The sequence below is a fragment of the Epinephelus fuscoguttatus genome, linkage group LG10 (assembly GCF_011397635.1).
Source record: "Epinephelus fuscoguttatus linkage group LG10, E.fuscoguttatus.final_Chr_v1".
NCBI classification, from domain to species: Eukaryota; Metazoa; Chordata; class Actinopteri; order Perciformes; family Serranidae; genus Epinephelus; species Epinephelus fuscoguttatus.
In genome coordinates, this window is record NC_064761.1 from 42900203 (window position 1) to 42920361 (window position 20159).

At 44.8% G+C, this 20159-nt stretch overlaps 1 protein-coding gene across 6 annotated transcripts in view; it reads right to left on the reverse strand.

Moving 5' to 3' along the window:
• ralgps2 (Ral GEF with PH domain and SH3 binding motif 2) overlaps positions 1-20159 on the reverse strand; it is a 100785-nt gene that overhangs the window by 36319 nt on the left and 44307 nt on the right. For all 6 annotated transcript variants that reach the window (XM_049588170.1, XM_049588169.1, XM_049588167.1 and 3 more), the window contains 4 exons: positions 14881-14964; positions 7223-7312; positions 7033-7125; positions 4147-4273 (listed from right to left, as the gene is read on the reverse strand). In XM_049588170.1, the coding sequence (XP_049444127.1) occupies positions 4147-4273; positions 7033-7125; positions 7223-7312; positions 14881-14964 (394 nt within the window). The remainder of the gene's footprint in view (positions 1-4146; positions 4274-7032; positions 7126-7222; positions 7313-14880; positions 14965-20159) is intronic.

Below are 20159 nucleotides of genomic sequence, written 5' to 3' on the forward strand. Positions count from 1 at the left end.
CCTACAGACTCTAGATTCACTGAATGTAGAGTCTGCATATAGAGACTAAGGCAATCGTACCGTGCCCAAGCACATTTGCCCCCTAAAGTCCGGATTATTTGGCTAGTGTGAGTGTAAGTGTACCGTGCTTGAGTACGGTACACTTCCCTGGCCCGGTACGATTGAAAGAGGTGTGCTTAAGCACTGTACATTTGGTCACGCATGCGCACAAGGTTACGAACGCAACGCACGAAATGTGGTGATGACGTATGAACCATGCGACCATCCATCCACAACAACAATAGCAATGGCAGCGTCGAAGGGTTCACGTTGGTCAGATGAAGAGGTCGTATCTCAACGTGATGACGTATGTGTCGGAGGCAACCGACGCTTGAGTACGCTTGGGCTCAGGGTAATGTGAGTGCGGGCCAGTGGGGAACAGGGGAGGGGGGGCATTCATGCTTCAGCACGGTACAGAACAACTGGCCCTAGTGTGAGTGCGCCCTTAGTACAGCATGGTATCAATCAATGATCCTGCATGCTAATGAAAGGTTGTCGTAATTTGCATACCATAGTTTTTGCATTGATGTAAAAACTGACAGTTGGTACAATTACTTGATATTAGAGAAATTCAATTTACACTGTTAGCCCAAATAAAACCAGACTTTTAAAATACATGCTGGTCCTACTGAAATCATACTTAATCGAATTTGTCAAAGCCGGACAAACAAACCCAGATACTGCGATTGGGAGACGAATTCCTGTACACTGCATGAATACAGTTAATCTGACCTAAACTAGCGTAGGCGCTCTGCGTGTGCTCCACAGTTTCCGTCACAGGCTTTGACCTGGAAGTCAGATAGCATTAAATACGTAACAAAAGAAGAAGCCGACAACAACACTGCAAAGTCTACATCCAGAGCCGTGCCTTTGTGGACGGACAAAACGTGCAGAGCTGTAAAGTTGTCCACAATGGTACCAGTTTGCTGCTAGCTAACCGTAGCTAACTTTGTCGACTGTTTGGTCTGTGATGTCCAATACTAACAAGCTGAAAGAAGGCACATCAGCAACTATTGGAGCGGAGTCGGACATACTTCGGTCAATAAATCGGACAGCAGTGCAATTAAATGCTATGGTGTTTGTAAATGTACTGAGTGACTCGAGACCTGATATTTGAAAATGTTTTTATCTGAATATTTAGTTTCTTTGACACGAGCAGTGGCTGACGTAATAGGTCATCTTCAACTATATAACCAATGAGGGCACCAATGATAACGATCATCATCTACTTGCATGATTGCAACCATGTTAAATTTTAACTTGCGCACTTAGACGAAAATGGCTGCATATGTGACTATTTCGGTGGCAGTCTGGAGCCCCGGCTTGTGTTGAATCACTGCACAACGACTACAGCAACAGCATGCTAGAGCAGAAGGGAGTCAAGGGGCTTCTGTGCAGCTTTTCAGGCCTTCTGTAGATTCTTTCTCCACTGACAGAGACCATGTAGCAAATGGCTACTACAGGATCCCAGCAGTAAGTGTAAAAATGATACTGGGACTATCGTAATGAGCTGTTGCTCAAGAACTCGTCTGGATTTAGACTGTGGGGTTGAGGCCTGTCACTGGCCACCTATCTTAGCTGGTAACACACTTTCTTTGTGATACTGTTTTCAAAATCCCTGTCGCTATGGTAAACTAGTCTCACATAGTCAGACCTATCTCCACACTTTGTTTTAGGGCTGTGTGTAAACATAACCCTCTGAGTTAGCAACCTAAAACATCTTGTAATGTTTATGTGGTGTTTTCTTTTGCAGGGATTTATCCATTTTAATATCAGCACCTGCCCCTTCACCAAAGCACATTCCCTCCAGACAATATTTTGCAAGAGCATTGTCTCTGCATCCTGGGCTTAGCGCCGGCGCCGAAATCACTTTTAATTGGTTTTAAGAAATACAAACAATCCAGAGAGGTTTTATTGCCCAAGTGTGGAATTACGATGGGTTCAGCCAGACCATTCTCTGGTGCTGGCACAGTGCGGGATAGGTTTGGCTGCGAGAGACAACTCGCACCAGTCAGAGAAGTGTGATGGTAAACCCTGTTTACACAGGACACGTTTCAGCTGCAATTTTCACTCATCAGTCAAACAGACCAGATACACTTTTCTTCTACCCACTGCAATGGAGCTAGCTGCAATTCAAAGCTTGTTTGGGGCCTTAAATCAATGCTGTCTCCTCTAAGTGTAATACATGATAACACGTTGGGCTGTGAGCAATGTCAAGAGTGCACAGCAGTACGTCACTGAACCAATTCAGTGTACACACCGACAGAGGACTGCAGCTACTGCTGTTGTGCTGCTTTCGCTACATGGCCGGTATAGACACAGTGAAGGCGTAACGAGTTGGGGAAACATTTTAAAGTGTGTGCGTTATGTCACAGTGGAGCCGTATATTTCTGTGGGCTCTTTGTCCTCGCATGATTGGCCAGAGAACAGGAACAAGCTCATCTGAGCATTTAACAGGCTGGCCCTGTGGTAAGCGCAGACAGGAGGGGCCGTGTCTGCCGAGCCTAATAGCAGGTCAGAGTTCACACAGTTGCACACACACACACACACACGTGGTTTGACACAAATGTAGCACTGTGGAAAAACCAAAGCTCAGTGACGACACGGCAGACACAGACCTCTTTCTCCAGCTTCATTATCATCAGAGATAAGCATCACACCTACAAAGATGCAAATGGAGCAAAGAGAGAAACATGATAGGAGGTCACGAAGCGGCACAAGTATTTAGTGTATTTGGCACTTAGAAAGACACGCGGTTATTTTACCCCTCTGCTGTGGGTTGGGACTAATTTGAGCTTCAATGGGCACTGTGTTTAGTGACCAGGGAGGTAAACACATGCACAAATACATCAGCAGAAACCCCCAACCCCAGTTTAACCATTACAACACACCCAGCACTTATTTTGGGAGTGATGCTCTGGAACAAGCGCTGCGGCTTTCAGTCTCCCACTCATTCATTCCCACTTTCCCCTCAGAGGGATCTGGTGGATTTATGATGGAGGAGAACGTCCGAGAACAAGAGAGTGGCGATTTCCCTCCTGTGTGCCAACTTGGCTCTGTTCGTCCCCGAGGACAGCCAGCTGGTCCCACATCACACGGGTACACGCATCATTGACAGGCTCAGACTGAAAGGAAACACCATCGTGCTCACACGTACGACGGCTTACAACACAAAGAGACTCCACCCTAAGAACGACCAACGAGTCACAAATCACCGAGGCGCTTACTGAACGGAAAGTCTTCCCCTGTTATTCGCATACACACACAATGAGGACATACAGTCAAGCTGGCAAACGAGTGTCATTTCACAGCATTAGCTTTGTCTCATGGTCTGTCATTGCTTCCAGACCTCTGTGACGGATCGTGATGGGTAAAATGAGTGTTTAGATGTTCTTTAATGACAAACAGACTGTTGAGTTTTCTGTTTGTGCTCGTCTGTGTTTGTTTGTCACACTGTAGTAGCTATGATATGAGACTGATGTTAAGAGAGAAAGCCGTGGCAGTAAAGAACATCAAAGTCATCACTGAGTCAAAACAAGAACAAACAGTACAGCAATAAAACGGCACACACATGTACCCATGTGTGTTTTCCTCGCAAAACTCATCAGGGATTCCTGTGTGATGTCATACTGTGGAGCCAAAGAGAGAGGGGGCATAAATATTTAAAGGAAGGACAGAGGAATATATCTTTTTTTCCCTCACTGATTCATGTGTTTGTTCCAGCTACTTCAAGATGTTTCACAACAGAGCAGCATATTTATGTTTGACATTCCTCGATTCAAAGAAGCAGAGCAAAAAGAGAACACAGGAAAACGAATGAAAAGGGCACAAACTGAGAGGCTACAGTGGAAACAACAAGCAGCTTGTTGAAAGAGGCACTGAGGGAGGACGAAACAGACGATACAGCGTGTCTGACTGATAACTGCAGCGCTGAATAATCCATGAGATAATGGCAGCAGACACACGTGCAGAGACAGCTCATTTCATAATATCCAGACGATTTGTCCTTAGATTGGCCCAGAAACAGCCCATAAAGATAGGAAGCTGGCAGTAAGGTGTCTCAGTGCATTCTACGAAGATCATGTCGTGTATGTTTGTGTCTGTTACCTAGGTATGGTATACAAGAGACCATGCTCTGGCTGCTGATGAAGTCTCTCAGACGTTTATAGTTGTCCTCTTTGGACATCAGGTAGTCGAGCCGATCAAACGTTGCCTTGTCCTTTCGACTCAGTAACTGTGAGGTGGAGAGGGAACGGAAAAGGGAGAATCAGAACGAGAGTGCTATAATGGGATAGCAACACATACCAGTACAATGACATAATCCAAGTCGCCTTCACTCAGCTCTACTCGCAAATAAGTGAAATCTGATATACACTAAAGAGTTATAACAACAGCAACAGGAAGAAGACAGAATGAGAGATGGAGCGTAGAAACGTATGGTGAGATTCGACTGATGTGGTGTTAACCGTGAGAGCTGTCTGTTGGTGAATTGGCTGTTGAGTGACAAACTATAACTTGTGAAGTCTTCCTCTAAAGCTGGACATACACTGTACGATTGAGCCAAGTAATTCCAACCCCCACTGTACGCTCAGGATGTATACGCTCACAATGTGCAGTCCAATCACTAAGCTACGACCTGTGCTCGCACTGTATGTGTGAAATAGAGAACGAAACAGCCCGCAGGCACCTGCTGAACATTCTGGCGACTAACAACCGTCAGTAAAGACTTGTTTGAGAACTCCAAGGCAGTTAGAAGTTTGTTTGTTAGTGGAGCTCTGTGCTGTAACACCACTACAGTTCACAATGCATTACTGCCAATGTTCATATCAGCTGTAGTAAGAGGAGGAGGAAACACTAAAAAGACACATATACTGTTGCCGTGTTGCAGAGGCGCAGTGAGAAAAAAAGGCAATTTGAGAGCGTGACGACGGCGTATCAAGATTTCTGACCGAACATCCGACGGGTTAGTGGGAAGCGGCGGAGACATGATCGGTCCTCACTAACTCCTGTACACTGCACAGCAAACAACGGCTGACAAAGCTGAGATTGGGTCCAACTCTAAAAGAAGTTGTGCGGCTCATAAACTGGTGAAGGCGGACCCAAACTGCACAGTGTGTGTCCAGCTATATACATATACATATATATACAGAAAATTTATAGTCACCTTTCGACAAAACTAGAAACAGAAACTGCCAATTTAAAAGGGCATGTTGCTATAGTCAGTCCTTCAACTATTCAAGACTGTTGAAATAATGAACATTTTTTGATTTGTTGCCTGTTTGTAAAGTAAGTAAAATACATGTTAAAATTCAGCTGTGATTTGCAGCTGTCAATTATAGAATGAAGTGCAGTTGTGTCGTACAAAATAAAGCCATTACTCTCTCGCTGGCTGCTTGTTTTAATGAACAGGCCACAGCGCCAGAAGCTTTAGAGACAGACCGCACGCGTGTGTCTTATTATCCATTTGTGAGATATGAATCGTACTCCTGCAAGAGGGCTGCACTGCAGAGTAGTTAGGCTGTGGACCAAAGCAGCAGCAAAGGCAAAGCATCAGATTGATGTGCTGACATAGGAACTTTACAGGTTGTGACAATGGCGGAAAGTACTAGTCTCATCTAGTGTGTGTGTGTGTGTGTGTGTGTGTGTGTGTGTGTATGTATGTGTGTGTACATGTCTGTGCCCTTCTGTCTTCTAAGAAGCAGGTGAGCTACGTCCCAGCCAGCAACAGCGTATGCTGACTGGCTAAAAAAAAAAAAATCTCCTGTGGTTTTGTGGAGCCGGGTTTAAGAAATTTCCACCATTACATCAGAGCATCATCATGCTATTATGTAAGCTCTACATCTTCACACTGAAACAGATCGGTAATCCCTCGCACGTTTTTAAAATGGATACTGACACATAATTTCCTACAAAAAAAGGTCCACAAATAAATAACGTGTTCAAAATGTTTCCACTCTAAATCTGCTGAAATCAGTGGAAAGGTGCTGCACATGTCACGAAAGGACGTACTGACAGCATCAAGACATGACAGAGTAGGACACTGACATCTCTCTGGAACCCTTAATGTTTGTTAAATTGTCATTTTATCTCATGAGGGTGAATTTAAAAAGGACAGTTCACCTGTAGTAGTATCAGTTTAGACTGTTTTGGTGTGACTTACAGAGTGTTGCAGTAGAGATGTCTGCCTTCTCTCCAATATAATGACACAAGATAGGACTCGGCTTGTGGTGCTTAAAAACTCAACAGCAATGTCTCTTTCCAGAAATCATGATCTGGTTACTCAAGATAATCCACAGACCTTGTAGCGAGCAGTTTCATGTAGGAACTTTCTATTTCTATTTCCTTTCTTTTAAACTACACCTGCCAATCATAGCACCTAGCAGAAGGAAGCGTGCATCTACTCATAGACGAGACGCCCATGCTCGTGACAGCGTGAGATGCAAACATTTATGGCATCCTCCTCGGCTAAGCTGCAGCGTTAGCTAACGGTGCTAAGTAAGCTAGCAGTAGATGCACGCTTTCTTCTGCACAGTTTTGGCAGGTGTAGTTTGGTAGAAAGAAAATAGTTCCTACATGAAACTGCACTGATGTTGAGTTTTCCAAATGTATATTTTGGAGCTTGTACCATCTAGTTCTATTATATTCTAGAGAAGACACTCATCTCTATGGCTGCAACTCACACCAAGACAATCTAGACAAATACACAGCACTACAGGAGGACGAAAAACATGTATTTCTGATTTTGAGGTGTACTGTTGCTTCGAAGTTTTCTGAATGATCTCAACAGGCCTCTTCGTTTATTTTTTTACCCTGAACTCTCTCATTCATCATGTCATGTCACTTGTGTGCTAGTTTTTATTAGCCTTTGTTTATGCGCCCAGTGTTTTGGTACACATCTGCATGACTCCCATCCCAGTTTATTGACAGCACTCTACTAATAAACGGGACGTGCCTCCCAAAGTAAATATAGATAAATATAATAAATATACTCACCGCCCATGTTTTGGTAAGCCTGAAGATGGGGGCACTTTGTAACGCTGACACCACAGCCATGACCGCATGGAGGTTGTTCATGTCGCACAGTTTCTATGCAGAGTTCAAGTACATACATTGAGTTGGGTTTGCAATGCAAACATACAGAAGAACAGGACATCAATGTCGTGCTGCGCGTGGGTGTGTGTACCTTGGCAGTGCGAATGTACAGACTCAGCACTTCAGCTCTGATCTTCAACGTCTGTGCATGGAGGATCTCTCGTACCACCCAGAAACTCGTCTAGGGAAAAAAATGCAGGGATTACGGCACCGAGCAACTCTGACAAACTCACCAAAAACAGACCCAGGATGTTGTAAAACTGATGACACAGAAAACTTTATCTCTCATGTGTTACATTCTCCAAAGCACAATGAGGATTTCAGGTGTGCACAGAAACAGGGTGTTCTGCCTTGTTAAACCTCTAGTCTTTGAGTCCAGAGCCAAGACCTGCAGACAGTCATGACAACTCTGAGCCCAAACCAGTACAAAGCGGAGCAGGAGAGCACGGGGCAGACTGCTGACCAGAACACTCCATTAGAGCCGATTAGAAATTAGCTCTTGAGGAAAAACAAGAGCTTCAAGAGGAAAATCCATCTGATTCCAACTGATTACACAACAGATACACACCATAACTCCTGATATGTCAACCGAGAAAGAAGGATTGTGTGTGTGTGTTTGTGTGTGTGTGTGTTCAGAGAGCTTGGCCAGAACAAGAGTGATGTCGGAAATCTGTCTCTTTGGGGAGAATGCTGGTAAGCCAAAGTTCTGATTACACATCACGCACACACACACACACAGACGAGTCAGTGAATCAATCAGTGTTAAAGCTCTGGGGAGGGAGGGAATGGAAAGAGGAAAAGGAGAAGAGTGAGGGAAGAGAGGAGGTAATGGGAGGGGAAGTTAGCTTCAACGCTGCGGGGCTCTGTGGGCTTTCAAAGCCCACAGCTGTCTGCACATTATGTTCTGATAAGACCGTCCAGGCAGACTGACCATCTCTACTTTTTCTTCTTTTATCTCTTTCTGGATTATTTTCCCGCTTTGCTCCTCCACGCCCATTCTTCTCTCCTTTTAGACTTAAGCATTTGCCACAGACGTCTAGGCGTGCCTCTTGTGTGTGTGTCTATAAATTAGGTGTATGTCTGTGTCTGCTTGGCGGCGCTTTTCTACATTCTTGATGTGCACAAATTGAAACTTACAGCTGGCTTTGCCTACTTTTTCCTAGAAACAGCTCCAAAACTTGTTTTTGTTTCTGGGAAGAGGTGATGAGCTGAGGAGTGAAGAGATAAATTCATCCAACTACTCTCTCCGCCTGCCTGTCTTCTCTTATAAACACACGATACACACACACTCAATCTATGCAGGTACTGTATCTCCAGGAAACAGAACCATATGGGTCTCATTTTCACCAGTTCATGAGGAGAAGCCTGTAAACAAGATGAAGGAGTGAGGTAAATGGAGAGATGATGCATAGACGTTGGACTCTGACCAGTGTTCATTTTAGCAATTAAAATTTTTAATTCGTTGACGTCTCTTATTTAATAACTAAATTGTTACGAAAACGTAAATGGAAAAAATATTGACAACAAAAATGATGGTGAACTTTCTTTTCATTGTGCCCTGAAGAGTAAAGACAAGAAGAAAAAGATGGCTCCTTTCGGGCGGACAAGATTCAAGATTCAATACTTTATTGCCATACAACTTGCGCAAGTCGTTAGGGATTTGCTACAGTGCGCTCTAAATGGAAGGACAAACCACAAGCCAGTCACAGCAAACAAGCAACATACAAAGACAGCAGGAACAGACAAGGTCACATGTCCTGAGAACAGGTTATACCACTCATATGAAGAGCCTGGATGTTAGTCCAGGGGGCTAAAGTGGCTTGTGCATATTCAAGTGCATTTCTAGTAAAGTGCAATATGTATATATGTAAAAAGTATAAAAGTGTGTGACATCACAGCATAATAAAAACATAAATACTATATAAAAGAATAAAAATAAATAAAAGTTCTTCAAGCTATTCAAATCCTGTGGAGGGGTTATCTAATTTCATAAGGTACTACTGCAGAGTCGTAGAGCCGTTAAGGAACTTAACGATATTACTGTTCAAAAAGCGGGAGGTCTTAGTTGTAATGGCCCTCAGCCATCTACCTGATGGAAGTACATTTAGGAGTGGGTTGGCAGGGTGGGTTTCGTCCAGGAGGATTTTCATGCCCTTGCATTGGATACGGGCCTCATAGATATCTGAGATGGGGGTAGAGTGCAGACTATAATCTTCTCTGCAGGACAACCTTAGTAAGATCACAGAAACCATCTCAAGCATTGGTTGCTTTGGTAATTAGTTTGCCTTGCAACATTACATTAAACACCCTCTGCCTCTAAAGGAATATTTATGATTCCTTACAACTCATAAACAGACACTTAAGTCATTCAGCAAAGATTTAACATAATTTGGTCTTCATTCATTTTAGCTCTGGATGTCTTCCACATAATGCTCGTCTGCCTTAAAGGGATACTTTGCCAATTTTCAATCAGCTTTGTATCATTAAAATGTGGTAATGTGTGTAAATCAATGGTGGTAAACTTCTCTCTGTCCTCCCAGTGCCAAGATCCTTCTGCTCATTTGCCAGCAAATGTCCACTGGATGACATGAAACGGTGGATTTCCCCTGCCTCTGGGGCTAGTGCTCAAACTACAGATTGTACTTCCTCACTTTTGTATGCCTGCCATGACAACCACCATGGTCCCAAGGAGTAAAGAAGCTGATGAAGAGAGAGCCACCGCTCGCTCTGTCAAACGCAGACCAAACTCAAATCAAACTGTGAAACTAGGCAGTGCTGATCAAATATAAACCAGGACTCTGTTACTGCAGTGCCTATTTGTCGCCTAAAATATTTTCTGGAATATATTTTAGTTTACTGTTTAGCTGTAATAGGAGAGTCTGTAAATAGGAAGTGGGCGCCATACTGTTGCCTGTATTGTGAAAATGGAGGCTGAAAATACTGAGATCAAACGGTAAAACTAAGATTCTGTTACTGCATTGCCTATTTCTCACCTAAAATGTTTTCAGACATATTTCAGCTTACTGTTTATTACCAGCCAGCCGCCATATTGTTTTTGGTTGGGCAACTTGCATTACGTCACCCACCAGTGGGAGTGTTTGGCTGTACACACGCCACGTTCTTTTGCGCCCTCAAGTTAATTGTTTTTAATGTAGACATGTGGCAGGCACGCTCAAATGCCAGAGCAACGCCATCGTGGTGCACACATGTTCCCGAGCGCTTATCTCAGTGTGCAACACAGTTCAACTTTTGAAACGCAGCAGTGCGCATCGCATGTTATGTGACGAGGACCAACCAATCACAGATGACAGACATCTTTCTCTTCTTCTGTAAATATCAGTCTGTGATAAAGAGCCAGAGCTTTCCATCTGTTCCATGGACAAAAGAGCTACACATACACGGCACCTGAAAGAAGATCAGCTCTGCACTGATAACCTCAGACCAACCTGCTGCTGCGCTCTCGAAAGCTGGTGTAGAAAATGGGCATGAGTAGCACCTAGAGCTCAACCTCGCGTTTTCCAGGTGGTTAAAAATGCGTCATGTGTACAGCCCGTTTATTTGTCCTGTGCGGCGCAGTGCACTCTGGTGGTTGTAGTTTTCTACCTCGAGCGAAAGCAAACGGCACAGCCTGTTTCTTCTGTTTTCTCTGGTCATATAGCACCAGTTTCAAAAGTATCTGCATCTCTCTCCTGCATGGTCAGCCCAGTTTTATGAAAACATCTTCTTTCCAGCAGAGAAATACTTCTTCAATGGCTGATTTATTGAACCCAAGTTCTACTGAGAGAAAAACATGATGCCGGATTTGGCAGAAGACTTCAGTAATATCAGTAATATAAAGCTGTGGTAAAATAAAAAACTGCAGGGAATCATTTTTATGTGATATGAAAGAAATACAGTCAGTCACACATTCTCAGACTAGATGATTAAACAAGGTATGCTCACTTCTCATTGGAATTTTTACAGCCAGGAGGAATATCCCTCAGCAAAATCCCTTACACCATCATCAAAGCGTCTGAGAAAAGTATGACTAAAACACTGACTAAAATTAGACTAAAATAAAACGGACTAAATCTTGACTAGAACACAACAAAAAAGCTAAAATGTGACTTTAAACGTGCTCCATCTTTCAGTGAGCGATTAAACCAAATGTTTAATTCTTGTCAACATTAACACTGACCCTGACTTCCTCTGACTTCCACTTTAATTTGCATCTCTTGCCTTGAGACAGTGACCTCATGTGAAGCAGCAGCTCAAACATCGTCACATCTTCCGTCACATCTTCCTTCCACCATAAGTTTACAGTAGACAGGAGTTTCCACCGACTGTAAAATGTGATTCCAATCTGGGAGCAAAACATGCTGCAGCCTCACATTTAGTTCCCTCAGTGGTCTAACTTAATATGTGAGATCAGTCTGGACAAAGCGTGTCCGTCCAAATCTCTGTACCACTGGGGCTCATTACGGAGCCTGTGTCCTCGACAGCCTTGGCATCCAACACTGCACAGCGGTGAGATCACTCAGGATGGCAGCGCTCTACGTAGGAGCATCCACAACAGTGTGTATGTGTGACTGAGCAGAAGTTTTTGAGATATGGGGGCTTTTCTTGTCTACACAGATCTCTTGTTATGTTCTGAAGCAAAGATCGTGTCTTTGGGGTTGTGTTTATGAGCGTATCAAGGCCTCCAGATGGAGCTGCAAGGCCCCAGTGCTTCAATAATCATAAATAAGCGGAAGCAGACAGATCCAGCCACGACACTCATAGCTGGGGATCAATCCATTTAATGGCCTGAAGGGAGGAAGGGATGGGATGGAGATGAAGATTTGGCCAAAGATGGGGACTACAGCTGACTGACAGCCTCGAGGTGATGTGATCCCTAATGTGCTGACGTGTGTTCAATGGAAGAAATTGAGTTTACAGACCTGTGTGGAGAAAAACCCACAAGCCATTGCAACAAACAATGAGCTGGAATAAGTTTGTAATGCTGCACTTTAGACATGCAGCTGATTTTAAAGATGCCAACAAATTACGTCGGTACAACGGAGTACCTATTCACGTTAAATCAAGTGGTGCACCTAGGTGAGATCGCCAGGTTCAGACACAAGGTGGAAGCACCGCAGAGAGCCCCAAAGCTGAGAGGCTGCCCACGGAACTCTGTGGGTGGCTTCCCAGCTTTGAGGCTCTTTGCAGATGAGACAACGATGGGCTCAGAGAGGAGGCAGAAACACAGGAAGTGCCCCGAAGCCTGGAAGCCAACCGCAGAGCTCCGTCGGGTTCCCACCAAGCCGAAGCTGTTGCTGCAGAGCTGATAGTTTTGGTCTCTCTGGTCTTTTTCCTTTTCTGTTTTATTTTGGAAATAAGTGTGATGAGAAAAGAACAGAGGAGTGTAACCACTTGTTGACTGCAGCTAGTTAAAGAATTACATTTTTATTACTAGGCTACATTAAGAGTAAAGTACTGTATAAAAGTACCTTTGTTTACTGATACCAAATTCCAGGAACCAGCACAGGTACTGGTATTGGTTCAAATGTTGATGCCAAACCTAATCTAATCATTGTGCACAGAATCAATATTATATCATATTTTGATGAAAGTTGTGATGCAGTGGTTAGCATTGTCGCCTCACAGCAAGAGGGTTCCTAGTTTGAAGCCAGGGTGGGGGTAGACCTGTCATGATAACAAATTTTGCTGGGCGATTAACTGAATCAGAAATTATTGCGATAAGCGATAATATTGCGTAATATTGTGCTTTTAAGACCATTTTTATTACTGTTGTAATTTTGCTGTTTTTAGACCATTTTTTAAATTTATATAATGATAATAAAGACATGTTGATGCAAGTGCACCCTTTTAAAAGAGAAATAAACATTTATTTGACAAGAATATTTAGGAATGCAAAAAAAAGAAAATTTAAATATCTGGAATAACACGTAAAAATATCGAAATAAATAAATAAATACAAAAAAATAGACTGTCAGTGTCTCACTCAGTTAAAGTGCAGTTAAGGTGGTCATATTCGCTCTTTTTGTTGAGATGGTTTAAGAACAAACCCGGCACACCGGCTCGTCCAAATTACTGGGCTCCCCTCTGTCATTTGGTTTCAATCCAAAACACTCTCACACAGGGGCCGTGGCATTTGATTTAGGAACAAGTTCCATGTCTTTCTCTTACGCTCAACTCTCTGTTTTTACTTCGCCTCGTCTCCCCCTCACGAAGATCGCACTGTGTGTGTAGCCCATAGCCCCGCCTCCCCCACAGAGACAAAGACACTCGATGACAAGAGCTTTCCCTCCGTTCATTACGCTAATGAACCAACTCACCTGGCTGCGTAAATATGGTGATTAATCCCTTTTGATTTACCGTGCAATTAACCGACTTATCGCATATCGCGACAGGCCTAGGTGGGGGAGCCCTTCTGTGTGGAGTCTGCATGTTCTCCCTGTGTCAGCGTGGGTTTCCTCCAGGTACTCCAGCTTCCTCCCACAGTCCAAAGACATGCAGGTTAACTGGTGACTCTAAATTGTCCGTAGGTGTGAATGTGAGTGTGAATGTCTGTCAGCCCTGCCCTGAATGAACTGCAAGTTTGTAATATATAACATTTTACCTAATGAATAAATAATATTCCTTGCACCCAGTGCTGCTATACAGACAAGATATTATGCTGATTTTTGCCCAAAAGCTTGCGGGCAGTTCTTCTGACTGTTTCTATTAAATTTACACCAATGTGATGTCTTGTGCAGATCTTCCCCTCTGGTGAGGTTATACTCTTTTCCCATTTGTTAATAATCACCACTAATTCTTTATAATGACTTCTGAATAAACATTTACTTTTTCACTACTGTATGTACGCTGTTGATTTGTCTCTGCAATAAGGCAGATTAGCTTGCATTGATCATAATGGGTTCTGAATTATTTTCTCTTCGCCTCCTGCTAAATAGACTGGCCCGTTCTCTTCTGCTCCACTGGCTCCCAGAGCGCAGTGCCAACAAAACGCGGACTGAAGGAAGAGGAATGTGGCTTGGGCTCATGCTAAGGAGCTTTCTGGGACTCTTTGCCCTCCCAGTCCAAGCCCCATTATCCAAAAAGCTCATTTTCCTTGGCTCCCAGCGGCTGCAATGTGTGCAGCTAACATCTTGAATCAACGTTTGGGATCTGCTATACATGGAGAAGTTTCCACAGCAACACATTCTTGTTAGATCATCTCATATTTATGCTGGAGGGCAGTAAGTGGGTCTTAAAGGAGCCTGGCACTAACACTGGAAGGGGATTAAAGGGCATGGCTGCCCCTTACATCATAACCCACAACTTCCTGTTGATGATTTCACGGGGGCACTGGGGGAGCAGGCCGCACATACTCCTGCATGTACTTGGAAATGTTCCTACACCATTCAGAAACGTATTAATAAACTTCACGGGTGCCAGAACCAAGGACCAGCTGGACAAAACAAACTACCTTCCATCAGACCTGTTCCACCTGGAGACTATTTATGTTGCAAAGGACTAGCAGGGAGAAGACGTGGAGATTATTAGGCGCTGCCATGACAAGCAGAGCTTCAAAAACAACCACCTCTGGGAAAGCCAGGGTGATGATTTAGCACTTGGAGGACAGAGGGAGAGGACAGGATGGAAAGAGGAGCGGTAATCTCTCCATAAATCTTTAAAATTGCATCAGGGACTGTTTTCTCTCTCCTTTTTGGGGGAGGGGGGGGCTGTGTCAGTACTGAATGTGACATAACTGTGAATGCATCTCACCTGGTTGAACCTGCGAGTGAAGGCCACAACATTTGGAGCAGAGCTGTGCTTCTCCTTCTTGTTCCAGCCGCAGCTTGACAGCTCCTGAAAACATACAAAACAATCCGGGAAACTGACTTTATTCACTGAGCCAAAGAATCTTTTTGTATATGCCAGCAATTTAACTGAATGTACTAAACAGTCAAGTCGGAGGTCACTCAGTGGGAAGTGGAGAGGAGGCAGAGAGCAGGATATGATGGGAGAGGAAAGCAGATGAGGGGGAAGAAAGAGAAAGAGGCTGAGGAAAAGATCCAGTCAAAGGGTCGAACGGATTAATAGAAGACTGTAAAAACAAAGAGCTGAAGCTGTGCAGGAACACGCTCTGCCTCAGTGCGATGCTTAGTACTCAATATTGATTCATTCTAATGTGCAACCAAGCTATGACTCCTGAATTCAATAATGCAACCTCAAAACAAATATTTCTCACTGTGGACATTTTGAGTTGCCATAGCAGGAAAACCACAGCTGTAACTTACAACGTTAATAATAACACAGTCCCAATTAGTCATGCACTGAAACACCCACACCTAAACATAAGAGAAGGCTTTCTGTGCAGGAGGCAGCTCATGCATGCCACGAACGCAGGGGTTATATGATACATACTACAGCCAGCTGCAGAGGCTGGTAATGGTGGTGATGGTAATGCAATGTATAAAGTACAAAATGCCACATTGAAAGAGAAGAAGACACAAACTTCAAGCCAATGTAAACAATGTAGATTTAAAAAATACGCTTTTCAAATGTTTTAGAGATAGTGTGTATTCATGAATGTTTGTTAGACCTTGAGGGCAGAACTGTGGACAAACACAATGCATTTTGCTGAAGAATGGATGTTGGTTAGAATGTAAACAATGAAAACCATATAGTGAAGGACTTGTTCTTACAGTTCAGATCTGTAAAATGTAAACAGTGACAGAAAATGTACATCACATCTGCCAAAGAGCAGTTTTGTTTGCAGACTGTCAGAAAGCTAACATGATTCAATTTACAATGACAAAAACAGAAGAGCTGCCAAACGACATTTAAACTTTGCCGATTTTCAACCAGCTTTGTATCCCAACAATAAGGGTAGTATGTGTCAATGAACTGCGGTAAGCTTCCCTCCCTTAGCACCTGCAAGTCTGAGGCCATGGTCCTCTGTCGGAAACCGGTGGTTTGCCCTCTCTGGGTTCGGGGAGAGTTACTGCCTAGAGCGAGGGAGTTCAAGTATCTCGGGGTCTTGTTCATGAGTGAGGGTAGAATGGAGCATGAGATGGATCGGTGGGTCGGTGTGGCTTCTGTAGAGATGTGGGCACTGCGCCGGTCCGTCATGGTGAAGAGGGAGCTGAGCCAGAAGGCAAAGCTTTCAATTTACTGGTCCATCTACGTCCCAACCCTCACCTATGGTCATGAGCTCTGGGTAGTGACCGAAAGAATGAGATCATGGATACAAGCGGTGGAAATGAGTTTCCTCTGTAGGGTGTCTGGGCTCAGCCTTAGAGACAGGGGGAGTAGCTCTATATCCGGAGAGAGCTTGGAGTGGAGCCGTTGCTCCTTCGCGTCAAAAGGAGTCAGTTGATGTGGTTCGGGCATCTGATCAGGATCCTCCTGTTAGAGGTGTTCCGGGCACGTCCCACTGGTAGGAGGCCCCGGGGCAGACCCAGAACACGCTGGAAGGATTACATATATCGTCTGGCCTGGGAAGGCCTTGGGGTCCCTCAGGAGGAGCTGGAAAGTGTTGCTGGGGAGAGGGACGTCTGGGGTGCTTTGCTTGGCCTGCTGCCCCCGCGACCCGGCCCCGGATAAGCGGATGAAAATGGATGAAAGCTTCCCTCCATCCTACCAGTGCCCAGATCTCCCTGCTTACCTCCCCTCTTGATTTTTGCTGGCTCTGGGGCTCGCTGGAACTACAGATTGCACTTCCATATTATTATGCGCCCGCCACCACGGACACCAAGAGCATAGAAGCAGATCGACCAAACTCAGACCAAACGGTAAAACTAGACAATGTTGATCAAACATAAACCAGGTTTCTGTTACTGTGTTGCCTATCTCTTGCCTAAAATGTCTTAAGACATTGCACTGTTTAGCTGAATTACAAAAATTCATGAGCGGGAAATGGGTGCTGGTAGTTGTAGGTTTTCTTTTCCCTCTGTTTTCTCTGGTCATGTAGCACCAATGTCAAAAGTATTTGTGTCTTTTGCTGCATATACAGCTCAGTTTTAAGAAAAGACCATCGCTCCAGCAGTGAAACACTTGTGGAGGAAGTCCTAATCAGAGTTTGCTTTCTTTACTTTATTTGCTAATTGAACTCATGGTGTATTTACTTTCTGTTGATCATCTAATCAATCATTTCCGCGCTTATATTAGTCATACAAAGCAGCCGCAGCTGTGGAAGCAGCAGTGTTGATAGTAATTTCATTACTCTGTTTTTAAAACAGGCAGGGCAGCGATTTTGGAACCCAAACACTGAAAATTCCAACAACACACAAACAGCAATTTCTTTTCGAGTACCAGGCTGGACTCTGTTTGGCCTCGGCCGCTGTCCTCAGCGGTGAGGTAAAGATGGAGACCACACAGACACTGCGAGGGGAACCCAGACCCTCCTTTGGCCCCCGCGGGCTGTCCAGAGGCCAGGGACACTGACGTAACAGTAGGAAAAATGTTGTGCAAGCTCTCCTCTTAATCCCTGCCAGCCCGGCCGACTTGGGCTACAATATGAACAGCTGAATCAGGCTGCAGCTCTCCCACACAACACCCCCCTCTGAGACTGGCTGTCTGAAAGCAGCAACCTCGACCGAACTGCTCACAACTCCCTGACCTGGACCGCACCATGACGACGCCTTGCAAAGAGAAGTCGTGCTCATTCAAGGGTGAGTCTCGGTGTCGTTAGAGGCAGCCGGCGGGGGTAAAGAAGCAACATATCAAATACAGATGTTAAAAGCAGACACTCATGCGTGGGTGAGGTGATGCCTCAGGGCCTATGTTGCCTGAGTCAGGATGAGGATATGAGGGTAGGAAAAAGGAGCAGAGTGCAGAGGAGATGAAGGGATACTGTTAGGACTATAAAAGACAACACTGTGGAAGAACCAACAGCATCCTCCCACAGGGTTTACAAGCCTGTGTGGAGCATGTTGTCCCTGTCACAGACAGGATGGAGCTAAACCAGAGGGTAGAAGACACGTGCACGTCTCACCAAATAGAGCTCATCGTTTATTTAACATCTGTCTTTTCTAAATAAGAGCCTCCCTTCTTCCTGCCATCGTGTCAATCATTCTCCTCTCCAGCTTCCACATAACACTGGTGAAGACTCTTAAACAGAGACGTTCCATAGTTAGTGGGAGGTGGATGTGTTTGTGTGTCTCGCAGCTCGGACCACCACCTGACCACCCAGGTAGGCGGTGCACCAGAAAAGAGACACACAGACGGTTCTACACCTCCCTCACCCACCAAGACCACAACATTTCAACAACCTATACTGACCCTTCAATCCTGGACCACCGGGGCCCGTCTCCTAATCTAACCACCCATCCATCTGTCCATCACACTAAGCCTGAAAGCTTTAAGTTATTTAACGCTCTATTGTTCCTCAGCTGTTGTGTAATAACCAATGCCAGTGTCTCGTGTGTGTTTAAGCAGCAGGGAAGTGATCGGCAGCCTCTCCAGAAACAATTAAGATTTCATTTCCTTTTTCTTTTGCCTTCATAGTCTCATTTCACACTCAGGCAACATTTTAAAACTCTAACAACAGTTGAGTCTTTGGAGAAAGGTTTTGACGAGGCAGCTCTGGTAAGGAGAGGGTTTTAAATGCTGCAGTAAAAGAGTGCAGTAAAAAAAGCCCACTCCGCCAAGCCACAGACAGCCCGTCATTTCCACATGCTGGTCTGGCATAGCAGCATTTTCATTAAAGGACAGTCCTGCGGGGGCTGCTAGGAGCCAGCTGTATCTGCACTGTTTGCGTAGGTATAGCTAACATGAGGGCTGTCAAGGAAAATGACGTCAACTGTGGCTGGACATTTGAATCATCACAAGTTGCCAATCGTCAAATCACATCAACATATGGGATAAAAGAGCTTTCCTATGGATCCAACCAAAGATATTTAGGCCTAGTCCACATGGACATGGGTATTTTTGAAAACGGGTTTTCTCCTTTGTCAAAAAGAAAATCCAATCCACACAAGCACTGTTATACAAAAAATCTCCATCTAAATGAAAATGCAAAAACACTGTTGAAGCTCTGCCATGAGCATGCCATACCAACAGGCGGTAATATAACCATGATCCTAAAGCCACACAAAGAAGACGATAAAAGATGTTGGCCAATCAGAAGCCTGAAGTAAAGATATTAACGGAGGCCATTCTGATGTCTTTCTGAATATACTGGAAAAGTAGCTGTACATTTATGTGTGAATGTGTAAAAAGTCCTGTTACATAGGTTAGATACAGCACTGTTTTAGCTACCACCATCATTGCACGAAATGTCACCTCATTTGTGACGTCTCACAAATGAGACAACAACGGACTCTCTGCTCTTAAGGCCCTGACACACCAAGCCGACAGTCGGCCATCAACCAAAGTCAGGCCGTCGGTGAGCATCTGTCGCCCTAGTTTTTGCGTCACTTTGGCGTCGGCGGCTTTTCGGCAGATTGAGCATGTTGAATTGGTGGCGGAGCTTGTCAGTGAGAGAGATCACTCTGATTGGCTGTTCTGGTTTTATTTCCTTGTCCCTGTAGTGAGTAAATCTGCCTGTAGTGGCTAACCGGTGCTTCCTCCTCAGGCTCCACTTCATTCAGCTGCCCCACAGACCCGCTGCTTCTTCCCACTTCAACCTGAACAACAAACCGGAGCTAGCTGGGAGCGGCTAGCGGAGCGTTAGCCGCAGCATGACCGGAGGGGAGCACAGCCAGTTAGCCTCCGCTAGTCTCTGAGCTAGCCCCGGCTCTCCGTTTGGATCCAACCGGAGCACCGAGCCCTGGTTTGTTATTCAGGTTAAAGTGGGAAGAAGCAGCGGGTTTATCGGGCAGCTGAGTGAAGTGGAGCCTGTGGAGGAAACACCGGGACCGTCTGGACGTAATAGTCCGTGGAGGTGCTGCGGTGCTCGGAAACCCCTCGGCTGACAGGATGTACCACTCTCTCACTCCGCTCTCTCACGCAGGCGCAGAACGTATGTGCTACTTGGTCGTCGGATGTAGCGCATGTAGTGTGTTCAAATGCAACTGACACAGGGCGACGTGAGGCGACGTAGACAACACAACAGTTGG